This window comes from Notamacropus eugenii, chromosome 5, assembly GCF_028372415.1.
Source record: "Notamacropus eugenii isolate mMacEug1 chromosome 5, mMacEug1.pri_v2, whole genome shotgun sequence".
Taxonomy (NCBI): Eukaryota; Metazoa; Chordata; class Mammalia; order Diprotodontia; family Macropodidae; genus Notamacropus; species Notamacropus eugenii.
In genome coordinates, this window is record NC_092876.1 from 221,951,354 (window position 1) to 221,966,740 (window position 15,387).

Consider the following 15,387-nt stretch of genomic DNA (forward strand, 5'->3'; position numbering starts at 1 on the left):
TCTAAATTATGTGTGATCCTGAACTGGAACTCTTTAGTACTTGAGTTCTTTCTTATGGGCTGCTTGCAATATTTTTTCTTTGACTTGGAAACTGATTTTTAGCTATGATGTTCCTAGTTTTCCTTTTGGGGTTTCTTTCAGGAGGTGATTAGTGAATTCTTTCTGTTTACTACCTTTCCCTCTAGTTCTAAGAGATCTGAGTAGTTTTCTTTTGAGATTTCTTAAATTATGATGTTTAGGATTTTGTTTTGGTCATGGTATTCATGATTCTTAAATTTTTTCCCCCTTTTTTCCAGGTCAATTGTTTTTGCTGTGTGAGATATAATCTTATAACTTCTGTATTTTTAGTCTTTTGTTTTCATATTTCTTGTTACCTCATGGAATCATTGACTTCTGTTTGGTCCATTCTAATTTTCAAGGAGTTTATTATTTGGGCAAGGTTTAACTCATTTCATTTCTTCTAGGAATTCTGGTTGAATTTGTGCCTATGCTGTGTTTTGCTTTGAAGTTTTGCTTGTGGATGCTTTGAAGTCATTCTTTTCTTACGGGTTTTTGTCATAACCATCCCTTTCACCATAAAAACTTTTAATGGTGAAATTCTTTTTTATTTGGCTATTTTATGTTTATGCTATGGTTACTATGTACATTTTGGAAATAATGATATTAAATATAGGAAGAATATGATAACTGAGTCTGAAAGAAACAGTCTTCCCTACTGAACAGACACTTGCTTGAGGCATAAATACATGTAAATCTGATAAATTTAACCTTAAAATAATTCATGCAAATCAATGTGTTAAGGAGAGATAACCTCCTTCATCTTCAGTATCATCAAGGATGTGTAAGTGTCCACGTTACCTGATCTCTTGAGTTAGATCTGGCAAAATTTGACAATATATTAACTAAAGAAGTGGTTAGTTAACAGCTAGGCAAAGTAACTATATTTCATGTCTTATTTTATTCCCTATTTGGACAGAACTGGAGATAAAAAGTAGGAGGAATGTTGTTTTTCTCTTATTCTCTCTCCCCTCCTTCTCTGTCCTCTTCTTTTCACTCCTTCTCTTTTCCATTCTCTTCCTTCCCCCTCTTTCCATATAGGTAGCTATGTTTTAGCAAAGCATCTGATAGTCTGTCATGTTATTCTTATGGAAAAAATGCAAAGATGAGAGCCAGATAGCAGTAGTTAAGCTAGTTTGGAAGTAGTTGAGTGACCAGACTCAGAGATTTGTTAATGTTTTATTGTCATCTTTGAAGGAAGTTGAGATCTCTAGTATAATCTTTAAAGAATTTAAGGGTTTATTATTAACCATGTGCTGATTAATTGTTTTTATTGGTGATTTGCATAAAGACCTAGATGGCATGCTAATGAAATTTTTAGGTAGTAGGCACCATTCTAGCAGGTGTAGTAGGTATAGCTAACTACTAGATAACAAAATCAGAATCCAGAAAGTTCTTGACCAGCTAGAATGCTGAGTTCAATCCAATAAGAGGAAATTTAATAGGAATAAATCTGAGGTCTTGAACATGGGGTTAAAAATAATTACTTTTATGAGTACAATTTGGATAAAGCATTGAAGAGAAGAGGGCCTAGAAAGAACATTTAGAGGACAACCGTGACTAGTGGACATGACCTGGATGAAGAGCCAACAAAGTATATTGAGGAGTGGGTCAGACAGCAAGGATGAGAACCCAACGAAAGCAATGTCAAGAGAACCTAGAGAAGAGAGAATATTAAGAGGAGAGTTATATTGTCAAAGGATGCAGAACATCCAAGAAGGATGAATTCTTGGAAAAAGCATACTTATTTGTCTATATACTTCACAGAATTGTGATGAAAGGAAAACCCCATATGTTATGGCATTTAGTGCATAAAATGCTGGCCTCAGAATCAGTGAGACCTTGGTTTGGCTATATTTCTGACATTTAATAGTTATATGTACATGGGCAAATTGCTTCACCTTTCTGAACCTTGATTTCCTCATCTGTAATATGGAGTAATAATAATACTCAAGAGTATCATCTTACAGTGTTATTAGGAAGCTCAATCAGCATGATATATGTAAACTGTTTGTAGGCCTTAAAAAATTATATAAATACTATTTATTACTGCTATTGCTTCAGTATACTCGATCTCTAGTACCCAGTGAAGACTCGTTGGAATTCATAGATGGGTTGTAAAGAAGGGAAGACAGGGAAGTGGATACAGGTTAGAAGCAGCACTGGACCAAGTCCATTGGGAAAGAGTTAATGATCTGAGTAAATTATTTGTAGAAAAACAGATTAGACAAAGATTTATATGCTAGATAAGGCACGTAGATTACAGATTTGCTTTTTTGAACCAAAAGTCACTTTGCTTAACTGATTCAAATTAGTCAAGAAGGAATTTGTGGTGTAAGTGGGTTATGTGTATTAGATAATAATAATATCAAAAATGATGTTAAAATATAAAGGTCATTTGATAAAATTAACATTTAAAATGATCATACTGGTTGTACCAATAGTGAACATCTTTTAAAGTTTTAACCCTTTAAGAAATATTAGTGGATAAATATTTTTTAAAAAATTATTTGATTTCTTGTTTAATCTTTTACTTAAATAGCTTTGTTCTTCAGGATATGTTCTAATGTTTTTGGTAAATTCAGGTGCTTTCTGCAGTTTCCAGTGACCAAAATTTTAAAATTTTTCTTGTGTTTGATATATACTATCTACTGTATTTTTTAAAATAATATTTTATTTTTTCCCCAGTTAAATGTAAAAACAATTTTTAACATTTGTTGTTTTTTAAAAAAAGTTTTGAGTTACAAATGCTACCCTTCTCCCCCCTCCCATCTTCTGGTCAGCATTCTGATACAGGTTATACATGTGCAATCATAAAAAAACACTTTATATTAGTCATTTTGTGGGAAAAAAAGTAAACAAAAAAAAGGTGAAAAATAGTGTGTTTCTGTCTGTATTCAGACAAAATTTCATCATTGAGTCCTTTGGGATTGTCATGGATCATTGTATTGTTGCAAATAGCTAAGTCATTTACAGTTGTTCATCATAAAATATTCCTTTTACTGTGTACAATGTTCTCCTGGTGATGCTTATTTCTCTTTGTGTCAGTTAATGTAAGTCAGTCCAGTTTTTCTGAAATCATGCTGTTGATCATTTCTTAAATGTAGCACAATAGTATTCCATTACAGTCATATACCATAACTTGTTTAGCCATTCCCCAATTGATGGATATCCCTTCAATTTCCAGTTCTTGGCTACTACAAAAAGAACTGCTATAAATGTTTTTGTACAAATGGGTCCTTTTCCCTTTTTTAAGAAAAATCTCTTTGGGATACAGATCTAGTAGTGGTATTGCTGGATCAAAGGCTATGCACAGTTTATCCCTTTGGGCATGGTACTAAATTGCTCTCTAGAATGCTTGGATCGGTTCACAACTCCACCATTGTACATTAGTGTCCCAATTTTCCCATATCCCCACCAATGCTTGTCAGTCTCCTTTTCTGTCATATTAGTCATTCTGATAGGTGTGAGGTGGTACTTAGAGTTGTTTTAATTTGTAGTTCTCTAATCAATAATGTTTTAGAGCATTTTTAATATGATTACAAATAGCTTTGATTTCTTTGTCTGAAAATTGCCTTTTCATATTCTTTGACCATTTCTCAATTGGGGAATGGCTTGTTTTCTTATGCATTTGACTCAGTTATTTATATATTTGAGAAATGAGGCCTTTATTAGAGAAACTTACTGTAAAATTTCTCTGTTCTTTCCAGTTTTGGTTGCATTGGTTTTGTTTGTGCAAAGACTTTTCAATTTAATATAATCAAGATTGATTGTTTAATATTTCCTACTGCTCTCGATATCTGTGGTCCTAAATTCTTCCCTTGTCTGTATATCTGACAGGCAAAATTTTCCATGCTCTTCTAATTTGCTTATGGAATCATCTTTCACATCTAAGTCGTGTACCCATTTTGACCTTATCTTGGTTGTAAAGGACTTAAAAATTCAACCTTCATTCCTTAAAATGTAACAGCAACAGAAAAAAATTATAATGTTAAAGAGTTAAGGGGAGAAAGAACATACTTTTACAGTTTCCTTTAGGCAGATAGATACATTATCAGTTTTAGGGCCTTGGAATTGAACTGATTATTATGTAGTCACATCTCACACAGAAGTTTAATGGGCACTCTAACATAAAGTCTTGAGGACAAAGATTTGAAGGAAATTTTGATCATAGAGTTGAGCCAGCATTATATTTATTCAGAGTTCTGTTGTTGGTAGTTATCTACCTTAACACCCTCTAAAATTTAGTTACAGTAGCAAAAACTCATCTGCAACTAATCTCCCTCATATCCTTTTGAAACAGGCTTCCTCTTAACCCTAAAGTTGGGATTTACAACCTTTTTTATTACATAGTAGTGACTACCTCTTTGCTAGTATGGTGAAATGTATGGAACCCTTTTCAGAATAATGTTTTTAAATATATAAAATATGTAGGACTACAAAGGGAACCAATTATATTGAAATGCAGTTATTAAAATATTAAAACAGAATCATGGGTGTGGACCCCAGGTTAAGAACCTCTGCCTTATGAAATAAATACACTGTCCATAGTCATTACTCAGCCAACAATGGACCATCTTTAACTGTAATAGCGATTATAGTGAGTATAAAATCTGTTATTTTTCAACCTGGTCAAAATGCATTTTTGTACTTACTGACATTCTTATAAAAACCAGATAGGTTATTTAGAAACAGAAACTCATCTCACCTTAATGTAGTGAATATAATTTAATTTTTCCCACTGAATTTTTCTTTACCCACCTATCATGGCAGTTAGCTCACAAGAACTCCAAGATATGAGATTAGCAGACTGATTTATCCAACACGATAGGAATAGAGGAAAATCTTCACTAACATCTAACTCTTGCTCCTTGTTTCCTTTTTTGTTCTGCCTGTTTTCATATACTTGTACCTAATTTAAGCTTCTATACTTTACTGGCAAGAGAAACTATCTATAACAGAAAGTAACCCACCACCATCAATCATCATCATTGTAGCTATCAAGTATTCAGCCCTTTAAAGTTTGCAAAGGACTTTACAAATATTATCTCATTTGATCCTCACAACAATCCTGTGCAATAGGTGCTATTATTATCTCCGTTTTACACATGAAGAAACTAAGACAAGACAGAGGTTAGGTGACTTGTCTGGGGTCACATAGCTAGTTAATATCTGATTATGGATTTGAACTCAGATCTTCTTGACTCCAGGTCCAGTTCTGTATCCACTTTACCACCAAAATAAGTGACATTGAATAGCTTCTGTTGTAACAACATTTTTTTGCTTCTGTTTTGTTTTAACAATGAACACAGTAGTTAAAATTTATTTAAGGTATTTTCTTGAACAGTAGTAAAAATACAAAGCTAACAAACATTTCTTGGTTTTCATCTAACTCAACCAACATTTGTCTAGTAAAAATAACAATTTCTCACTCTTTAAAAGGACTCTGTTCTTATGGAAGTGAATGTTGAAAACTGAAAATAAATATATTTTAAAAAAGAACTTTGCTGAATAGAAAATATTTAGCTGATTTTAAAGCAATATATTTTTTCTATAGAAAATTTAGCTTTCCGTTTCTCCCCTCTCTCTCCACACTCTTATTTGGTAGTGTAGGGGATAGAGTGCTGGACCTGCAGTCAGGAACATTTGAGTACAAATAAGACTTTGCACATTTACTAGCTATGTGATCCTAGCAAGTAACTCAACTGCTGTCTTCCTCAATTTCGTCATACGTAAAATAGAGATAACAGCACCTAGCTTCCAGGGTTGTTGGGAGACTCAAATGAGGTAATATTTGTAAAGTGTTTTACAAACCCTGTAAATGTTGTTGTTATAATCTGCTCCTTTACAAATTCTAAGTCAGTAGTTTGTAATTGGGGGTCCCTAGAAAGATTCAAGGGGGTCTCTCAACTTGATGTTATTTTCACTAGCCTCTATTTGAAATGTAGCATTTTCTTCAGTTATGAATATAGTAAAATAGCAGACTGCCCAATGGGTCTGTGACCAAAAAAAAGGATCAGAACTCTTACTGTGTGGTCCAGCCAAACTGACCTTCATGTTCATTACACACTGCACTCATCTCCAGGCTCCAGACCTTTGTCTTTTGCCTAGAGACCAGGAATACTGTTACTCTTCACCTCTGCTTTATAGAATCCTTACTTCTTTCAGGTAAGGGGCGGCTAGGTGGTGCAGTGGATAGAGTGTTGGGCCTGGAGTCAAGAAGATTCTTCTTCATGAATTGAAATTCAGACTCAGATACTTACTATGACCCTGGGCAAATCACTTAATGCTGTTTGTCTCAAAAATAACAAACCACTCCAGTATTTTTGCCAAGAACACCCCAAATTGAGTCATGAAAAATCAGACACAACTGAAAAATGACTGAATAACAACGAAAACTTCTTTTGAGACTAAGCTCAAATACTTTTACCTGAAGCCTTTTGTGCTCTTTCAATGACTTGCTAGTGCCTTCCCTTCCTAAACTACCTTGAATTTATTTTGTGTTTAATTCTTTATTTGCTTATACATGTAAATGCTGTCACTTTTGTTAGGGAGATCCTTTGGGGAAAGAGACTTTCATTTTTGTCTTTATATCAACTAGGCATCTAGGTGACATGGTGGATAGAGTCCTAGTCCTCAGTCTGGAGGGACCTGAGTTCAAATTCAGCCTGAGACACTTTTTATTAACTGTGTGACCCTGGGCAAATCACTTAACCTCTGTTTATCTCAGTTTCTTCATCTATAAGATGGGGATGATAATAACGCCTGTCTCCTAGGATTGTCATATGGATCAAATGAAATGATAATTGTAAAGCACTTAGCAAGTGCCTGGCAATATAAATGTTAGCTGCTGTTGTTAGTATTGTCACCATCATGCCTAACACAGTGCCTAGCATATGGTTGACCCTGGAACATAGACTTCAACATAGAATACCTGGAGGGAAGCAGTGTGAAATGTCTAGGAAAGTAGGATGAAATGAAATTGTAAAGGGATTTAATGCCAAACTTGCATTTTATGCTAGAGAAACTAGGGAGACATTGAAGACTTTTTAGTTGTGGATTAACGTGATCTAATCTGTGTCTTCGGAATATTATTTTGGCAGTAATGTAGAATGGATGATAGAGGCAAAGAGAGTGGAAATAACTAGATACTAATTAGGAACTCTTGCAATAAAGAGGTGGAGGAACTTTCTTGCTGCAGAGGGTTTTTCTTGAGTTCACTTCTCCATACAATGAAGAGAGCCTGACTGCACTAGAGATGACAAGGACCTGAACAAGTGTGGTAGCTGTATGAGAGCAAAAAAGGGAACCAATACAATAAATGTTGTACAGGTAGAATAGATAAGACTTGGCATCTGATTAGATATTTAGTAGGGGTAGTTTGGAGAAAGAATATAGAGTGACTCATCATTGTGTACCTAGAGGAATTGGAAGGATGATATACTCCTTAGAAAAAGGAAATTTGGAAAAGGGAAGGGTTTGGAGTTTAATGAATTCTGTTTGGGTATATAATCTAGCTGAAATCCATGTGAAATACAAGTTGAGATACTTAGCAAGCAGTTGATGGGTAGGTAATGTATTTTGTATTTAGACCTATTCTATATCTGTGCATCTAGAAGACTTTTAATCAGGGTGAGGAGAAGTGGGTCTTTTTTTTCCCTATGACCACTTCCCTCTCCTCCAAAAAAAGAATCCTACCAATAATCTTTTCTAAGATCCACTTAATTCAAAAAACCCTCCCTTGTAAAGAAATTTTTAGTTTTTAATGTTCTTAGGGCATTGTACTAAACCACTCTCCCCTATCAAAAATTTTTTTTTAACAAAAACTACTTAGGTATATAAACTCTTTATAGAGGTGAGAAAAGGATTTGGATAATATATTACTAATATATCATAATTACCAGTGGGTTAGACAGGTAGCAAGTTCCAAATGTCACTACCCCAGGAGAAATCAGTACAACTTTTCTTTAGAAATTGGTGGTAGCATTTTTCATTTATGATTTAGTTAGGGTCATTGACTCACTACTCCAGATGTGAATAGAACCCAGTACATTTCTATTCCATTGTTTTCTAACTTGGTAGTAGATATATGTAACTCACCCAATGATTATTTTTTTCAGATGCTACTATTTTTAATAGGATTTGGGAAAACCTAGGGAGTTGTTTCTTTTTATAGAGAGCTAAATGTGATTTGGACCTAGGTAGACAAGGTTTCTGATTCTACTTCTGGCACTTAACTAGCTGTGAGACCACAAATAAGTCACCTATCTTCTGAGTCTCAGTTTCTTCCTCTGCAAAATGGGGATAATGCCTGTAGTAATTACCTCAGAGTTATTGTGAGACTCAATTATTATATAAAGCATCTCCCAGATGGCTCAGGAGGAGACAGTGAGGCTGGTGACCTGGTACAGCCCTCCCTCACTCAAAACAAAGTCAAGTACAAGTCATGTCATCATTTCTCTGATGTCATGGTCTTCTTCGAAAACAAAGGATGAACACAACCTGTGAGTAGACTAAGCTGCCTGAGTAGGGACCCAGCTAGCTGGGTAACTCAGTTCATTCTCTTCCTTCTGTCTCCTTTTCTCTTTGCTTCTCTTCAAAGCAATAAAATTTGGATGGCTAGAGGCTGCCCAGTTAACTTGGGGTTTACTGGCTAAGTCTTCCTTTCTTCCTTCCTTCCTTCCTTCCTTCCTTCCTTCCTTCCTTCCTTCCTTCCTTCCTTCCATCCATCCTTCCATCCTTCCTTCCCTTCTTATCTTTCTGTTTTTCTTTCTTGGCTTACCCAAACCTTAAACCCAGTGCACTCTGAAGCCCATAGATTGGACAACAGGCCCTGCCCAAGTTCCACTTAATAACTGTTCTCTGCATCCTTTTGGCTTGGATTATCAATAGTAACTGTTTCGCTTTCCCTTGCAGCTTAATTGTTATTTTTTACTTTGGTTCATTAAAGGGTCCATTCCCTGACTACTTTTTAAAGAGGCTTATTCACTGAATGGGTGTTAATCTTCCTCTAAGTGAGTACCTGAAAAGTCCTTCTGCAGTCATCCTGACGAATATCTGGTCCACTGGATTCAGGTGGCTCTGGAGGAGAAAGTAAGGCTGGTGACCTGCACAGCCCTCCCTCACTCGAAACAAAGTCAAGTGCAAGTCATGTCATCATTTCTCTGATGGCATGGTCTTCTTTGAAAACGAAGGATGAACGCAATAACAAGATCTTTTTATTAGATCGATAGTATATTTATTGAGCAGTCACTCTACTAACACTGGATATACAAATATAAAGTAAGATATCTTGCTTTTGCAATATAGTCCTTGCCTTCAGAAAGCTTATATAGGAGGAAGAAAACACATAAAGGGGAACTGGAAGTAAGGGGTTGGAGTGGTGACTGGGAAGTGATGTGGAGGCCTGGTTCTGGGTAAAAGGAGGAGAAAGCTTACCTATTGTAGTTGAGAGCAGTTGTAGGGGCACACTCTCAATTTTACCATAAATTAACACAGGTAAGATAAGGAGTCAGTTGCTTCACTATTTACCCAATCTTCAATATATTTCTGTTGAATCTGTGACTCAGACCTCTCACTAGCTTCCTATGTCCAATAAATGCCAAGACCTATTGGCTCTACCTTCACATTTTCTGGCATGTATAGTTTTTCTTTCTGTTCTGATTGCCACTATGCTTGGGCAGGTTCTCAACTCTCTGGACCATTTTGTTGGTCTCTTAACTATGGTCTTCTGTGTAAATACCTTCTGATTCAGCTTATACTACAACCAAATACATCTAGCATATGCACTGATTCTACCATATGCACTGATTTGATTGTACTATTCATCTGAAACCCTTTAATGGTTTCCTACTGCAAGCTTTATCAGCCTGTGGATCCCTTTGCCACTTCCAGTCCTTTGTTCATGTCAACTACTTCTTTCTGTCTCCTTTCTTCCTTATATTTTCCCCTTTTTCTCCTTCTCATCAGTTAAAAGTCTACTTATCTTCCAAGATATACATGTAGTTCAGAAAAATTGTCTCTTTCCTTTGAACATTTATAGTATTTACTGTCTATTAGTCATATAGCATTTACCCTGACATAATTCCTTTTTTTATGTGCCTGTCTTGTTCCTTCAAATAAATTTTAAGTTTTTCAAAGTTAGAAATTAACTAACTTGAATTTCCCACGGTGACTAGTACTCTGTGGGTACATAGTAAAGTAACTTTTGTAATTGTTATGGATAAATTGTAGCAATCAAAATTGTTAAAAATAGGCTTGTCAAAATCTGAAGTTTTTTATAAGGTAAATAGGCTATTATTTGGAAAGTAGGACTTGTAAGGACTTTCAAAAGTAAGCATTCTTTTTGAATAGAAAAGATTGGCAATTCTTTTCAACTGCTATTGTAACTAGAACTGTTAATTCACTTTAACAAAACTGAATAGAATTGGAAGCAGAAGTAGGAATGGGATCAACTTTAAGTTATGCATATTAAAGAGGGGGTGAGAGTGTTAGTGCAGATAATCCAAAATCATGTATGTTGGCTTTGAAATGGTAGACATTATTACTTCCTCTCCCCTACTCCCCAAAAGGAGAGTCATTATCCTGTTTATCTTTTGTGTAATGTAATTTTAACATCAAGCTTAATTTTTCAGCGCAAATAGCAAATATTCACAGGGGGAGACAGACCAAAAAAAGGTATTGTGACACATAAAAGCCAACCTGAGAAAAAAAAGGATTAAGAATTACCACAGATAATTCTGCCCCTGTATGTATATGTCCCTGGTTTTGTAGGGGGGGTGAGAGGGGTTAAGGGTGGGGGTAGGTCAGAGAAAGAAAACAGGAAGTACCTCTCTGGATTGTAGGGTGTCTGTAATTCCAGTAAATTATTAATCCTGTTTTCTAAAAATAAAGTTTTTGGTAATATACAGCTGTAATATGCATGCATCTTGGCCATAGTTTTTAAAATGAGCTACTGAAAATAAATGGGAAGTTGTGCTAATATTTTATACACTGTATATACAGTTTTGCACAGTTTAGTGTGTCAGAAGTGTCTGTAGCACAAAAAAAGAAAAGCTCAAACAACTGGATTCTTTGTGCATGAATCCATCTAGAAAGCTGAGATTTAAGTAGGGCTTATTCTTTCAATATGAGGTACTACTATCCTTGTTACAACTATTATATTCATAGACTGTTCTATACATGGTTCTCTAGTACTATTACATCTGCTTTTACTGTCTAGGTATAATCTAATTACCACCTGTTTAAGAATTAGACTTCTCATACCCAAGGAACAGAGAGGGTCATAGAAATCAAGGTTTTGTCTTAGAAAGAATGACAGCTCCTTTCCCATCCCTCCACCCCCTTTTCTTTAGAGCTATTTCTTATAGGGTAGACAACGACTCAGTTGTCTATCTCGACTTTGGATTTTCTTAAATGATCCAAATTTTAGGAAATAAGATATATTTGTAACAAGACTTTCAAAGCCTCGTTCATTTTTGTCTTGCTGAACACCCCAGATTTTGCTTTGGAAAACTATTATATCTGTGCCTCTGATTAACTCTGTAATACTTTTAGCCCTCTTTAAAGGAATGGTGAGGCTTCCTTTGATAAAGGATCAATTATAATATTAAAAGCCAGTCTAATTTTCCTGGAATTGCCAGGTCAACTTCATTTGGTTCCTATTTGACTTAGGAGCCAGTGGAGTATTTTATATATGTTATATAAATTGATCCTACCTTAGAAATGAAGGTCCATAGTTACAAGAGTATAAATGTAAAACCTCCCCCTTATATGTAATAAAGTATACTTTACTTTTTTCTTTGGTGATAAATCTGAGAAGCATGAGATAATAAATTTGTGACAGTCAGATATACTTAATGGATGAACATCTTTGAAAGCAAGGAATAGACTATATAATCCACTTTCTTGCTTCTATAGTATTAATTCAAACTGATGGTAGAGGAGTAGATCTTTTTCCATTTTGCTTCCTAGTTTTTACTCATAGGTTATATTTTTCAAATGTTTTCTCTCTCTGTCTCTCTCTGTCTGTATAGAATTAACATGTAGCAGAATTTTCTAACAAGATTCTTCAGAGAAAGCATTGTGAACCCGTTATTGAATCTATAATCTGAAAAACAAGTGTGCTTTTTGTTTCTAACTTTTGTCTTTTTAAATTTTTTCTCAATAAGTGATAAATAATTTGACATAGTATTATCTGTAACTTTTATTGCCAACTTGCATTCTTTCCATTCCTCAAACTTATTCCAATTATATATGATGATCTTACATTTATAGGATAAAATAACTGGCTCATTTAGCCTGTTTTAGGAGTTCATTTTTTGAAAAGACATTCCCATACTCAGGATGAGTATATCTTGACTCAGCAAGGTTTTTATTTTAAGCTTTTATGTATTTTACATAAATCATGGAAGTTGTATAATAAAGATCTTTGTAATGAATGTTCAATGAAGATCTTTATTTTGGGTGAGGTGATAACACATAAATTGCTAAGGACCTGATGAGAAATATGATGAAGAATTTCCTGATTTTTACAGCATTTAATTCTCAACTATGATAATATCATAGTAAATTTAGTTTTTTGTAGGGGGAATACGTACTCACTCCTGATGTACGAGGCACATTACCACAGTCTGTCATCTACCATGTAGCAAAGCAGACGAGTGGGGTGATGGAAGCGCTGGCCTTGACTTGCAGAGAACTGAGCAGGTAGAAATTTGACACACAGAGTTTATTGAATTTTTCTCTTCTCCCTTTTTTTTTTTTTGGGTGGGTGGGGAGGGTAAGTGCTGGTGTTGTGTTTTTGAGTTTTCATTCCACTCTCAATGGGACGTAGTCAACAAAAGACTCAGAAATGCAATACTATTTTTCAACTCAAAATAAGTTTAGTTTTGTCCCTTACTTTTGTGTGTCTATTAAACCTATAACCTTTTAGGTCCTATTCCTTTTCTTTTAAAAACAATCTTACACTGTAGATATCTTTCTAGGTTCCTTCTGTATTCTTGTGACAGTAAAAGTGCTTATGTATGCTTCTTCTATGAGCTGAAAGTCTCCCCCTGCCCCATTTTCTTTAGCTTTAGGTGAAGGTAATAAAACAAGCTTGAGCCCAACTTGTGATTTATGCGCTAGATCACTTCAGATTCATTTTCCTACATTTTTGCCATTGTAATAATACAGATTTTAAAAAGTTAAATTCTTCCTTCCTAAAAACTTATGGCTGAATGAATCTATTTTGTCTATATTGTTCATAGGCAAATATAGAATGAAAATCGAAGGAATGCTGCTGGAAGGCTGTGATTGAGGCCTAGAAAGTTCTTGTTAGCTTAATTCTTTCGCTAGAAAAGTGTTCCCATTCTTTCCCAAAGAACATAGTTGTTGATTTCATATACTCTTCTTCCCTCTTTGTAATCAAGTAAAAAACTTCAAAAAAAAAAGGTAGAAATGGGAATTTTACCCTTCCCCCCATTCTTGGAGTAATTAAAAAAAAAAACAACCTAAGAACTTTAGATTTTTTCTCTCTCTTCAGAAAGAAAAAAACTTACAGTAGGTAAAGTTTATTACTAAGGTAGTATTTAGTGATTTTTAATATATTAGACTGCATTTGATCTGTTGTCATTGCTGTTGATGATGGCAATTCAGGTTGCCTTAGAACAGTACCCAAGAGTTTTTAAAGGGAACTTTCAGTATAGTTATGTTACGAGACTATTGCCCTATGGCTCATATTAGAGATATAACTTTCTTTTGGTTAAAGTAGACTATATTACAAATTCCTTCTTTAGTCAATTACTGTCATTTTGAGGGAAAACTTTGCATTCTGACAATTTTAGTGTGGTTAATTTAAAAGGTTGGTTTTTTATGTTTATGGGATGCAAAATTTTATAGTTAAGAGCAGATAGAAGTACTGTGGGAACCAAGATCTTTCGTGGAATCTCTGAACAGGGAAAACCGGTATACATGATCCTTTGGGACTTTTCACAACATTTTCCTTTCCCTGCTTAGTCCATTTGAATTTGTGTTCGGGATTCATTTGCTAGAGACAAAATTATAATAAATTCACAGCATAAGTATTTATAATTGTTCTAAGTATCAGATTTCCTGAGAGCTATTTAGTGGTCTTATCTAATTTAGATACTTGACTCCATTGGGATTGGTATCTTTCAGATTTTCTATCTTGTCCTGCTCTCATATCTCCTATTTCTGCTCTAGTATTTGATGTAATTGTGTGAAATATTCCTTTGTATAGTTTTTATTTGAATTAATTCCATGTTTTTATATCCTCAAAATAGGTTTGCAGGAATGGAATGAGACAGTACAAGATTAGAGCATGGCTAAGGTTTTTACCATAGGTTGATGTTAGCTCCTTTCCTGTTTTTGGTTTCCTATTATTATTGTTAGTTTCTTTGCCACACAAAATGTTTAGCTCCTGATTGAGCATCTTTAGGTAATAACTTGATGAATAGCAGCAAAACTACAGGGGAGCCCTGAAATTTCAACAAGGGAATGGCAAGTAAAAGTAAGATTTTTTCTTTGATTTCTTTTTTGTTCAGAAAAAAATCCCAAAGAAACAAAAACTTGAGTTATGACGTGCTTGAGCTTTTTCAGGATAAATTATTTAATAATTTTTTTCCATCTGCTGTGTAAATGAATATATTGTCAATGGCATAAAATATAACTGTATCGTAAGGAGGACTGCCGTGTTGTCCAGATCAATGTAGAAACTTTTATATAAAAAAAATATTATTGTAACACTAGCATAAAGTTACATTGTTGTTAGAAAAAATAGTTTATGCAGGTCCCACAAAAATCTTTTATTTCCATAATCATTTTCTATTGTATTTCATAGTTGAAAATTACACAAAAGCATGCTGATTTTATTGATCATAGTACCAAGTTGATATTTTTCTGTATTCTTCTGTGAATATGAATTATAAACTTTTTGTACAGGATGGTGAAGTGGATGCCGAAGAGCTTCAGAGATGTTTAACACAGTCTGGGATTAGTGGAACCTATTCTCGTAAGATCTATCTTTTTTGCTTTTGAAATAGAAAATTAATTCTCCTTAAGACTTATTTGGCCCTTCATTTCTTTTTTGCTTAATACCCTGTATACATTTCTAGGTTCTCATACTAAAAATGAAAAATAAATTTATCTCTTCTGTTAAGGGAAACTTTTATCTTTTTGGCTTGTATTTTTCAGATTATTAAACACTTTATAATTTTGAGCTGCATTAGCCTAGCAGTGCATTATTTAGTTTCCTCAAAGACAATCTTAATGTAGTTTCCAGAAATTTCTGACTTAATCGAGAATCTTACTTAAAGTAACAGGCCCCTA

At 34.4% G+C, this 15,387-nt stretch overlaps 1 protein-coding gene across 4 annotated transcripts in view; it reads left to right on the forward strand.

The window, feature by feature from the left end:
• GCA (grancalcin) overlaps positions 1 to 15,387 on the forward strand; it is a 38,808-nt gene that overhangs the window by 16,780 nt on the left and 6,641 nt on the right. For all 4 annotated transcript variants that reach the window (XM_072612161.1, XM_072612162.1, XM_072612163.1 and 1 more), the window contains one exon: positions 15,001 to 15,070. In XM_072612161.1, the coding sequence (XP_072468262.1) occupies positions 15,001 to 15,070 (70 nt within the window). The remainder of the gene's footprint in view (positions 1 to 15,000; positions 15,071 to 15,387) is intronic.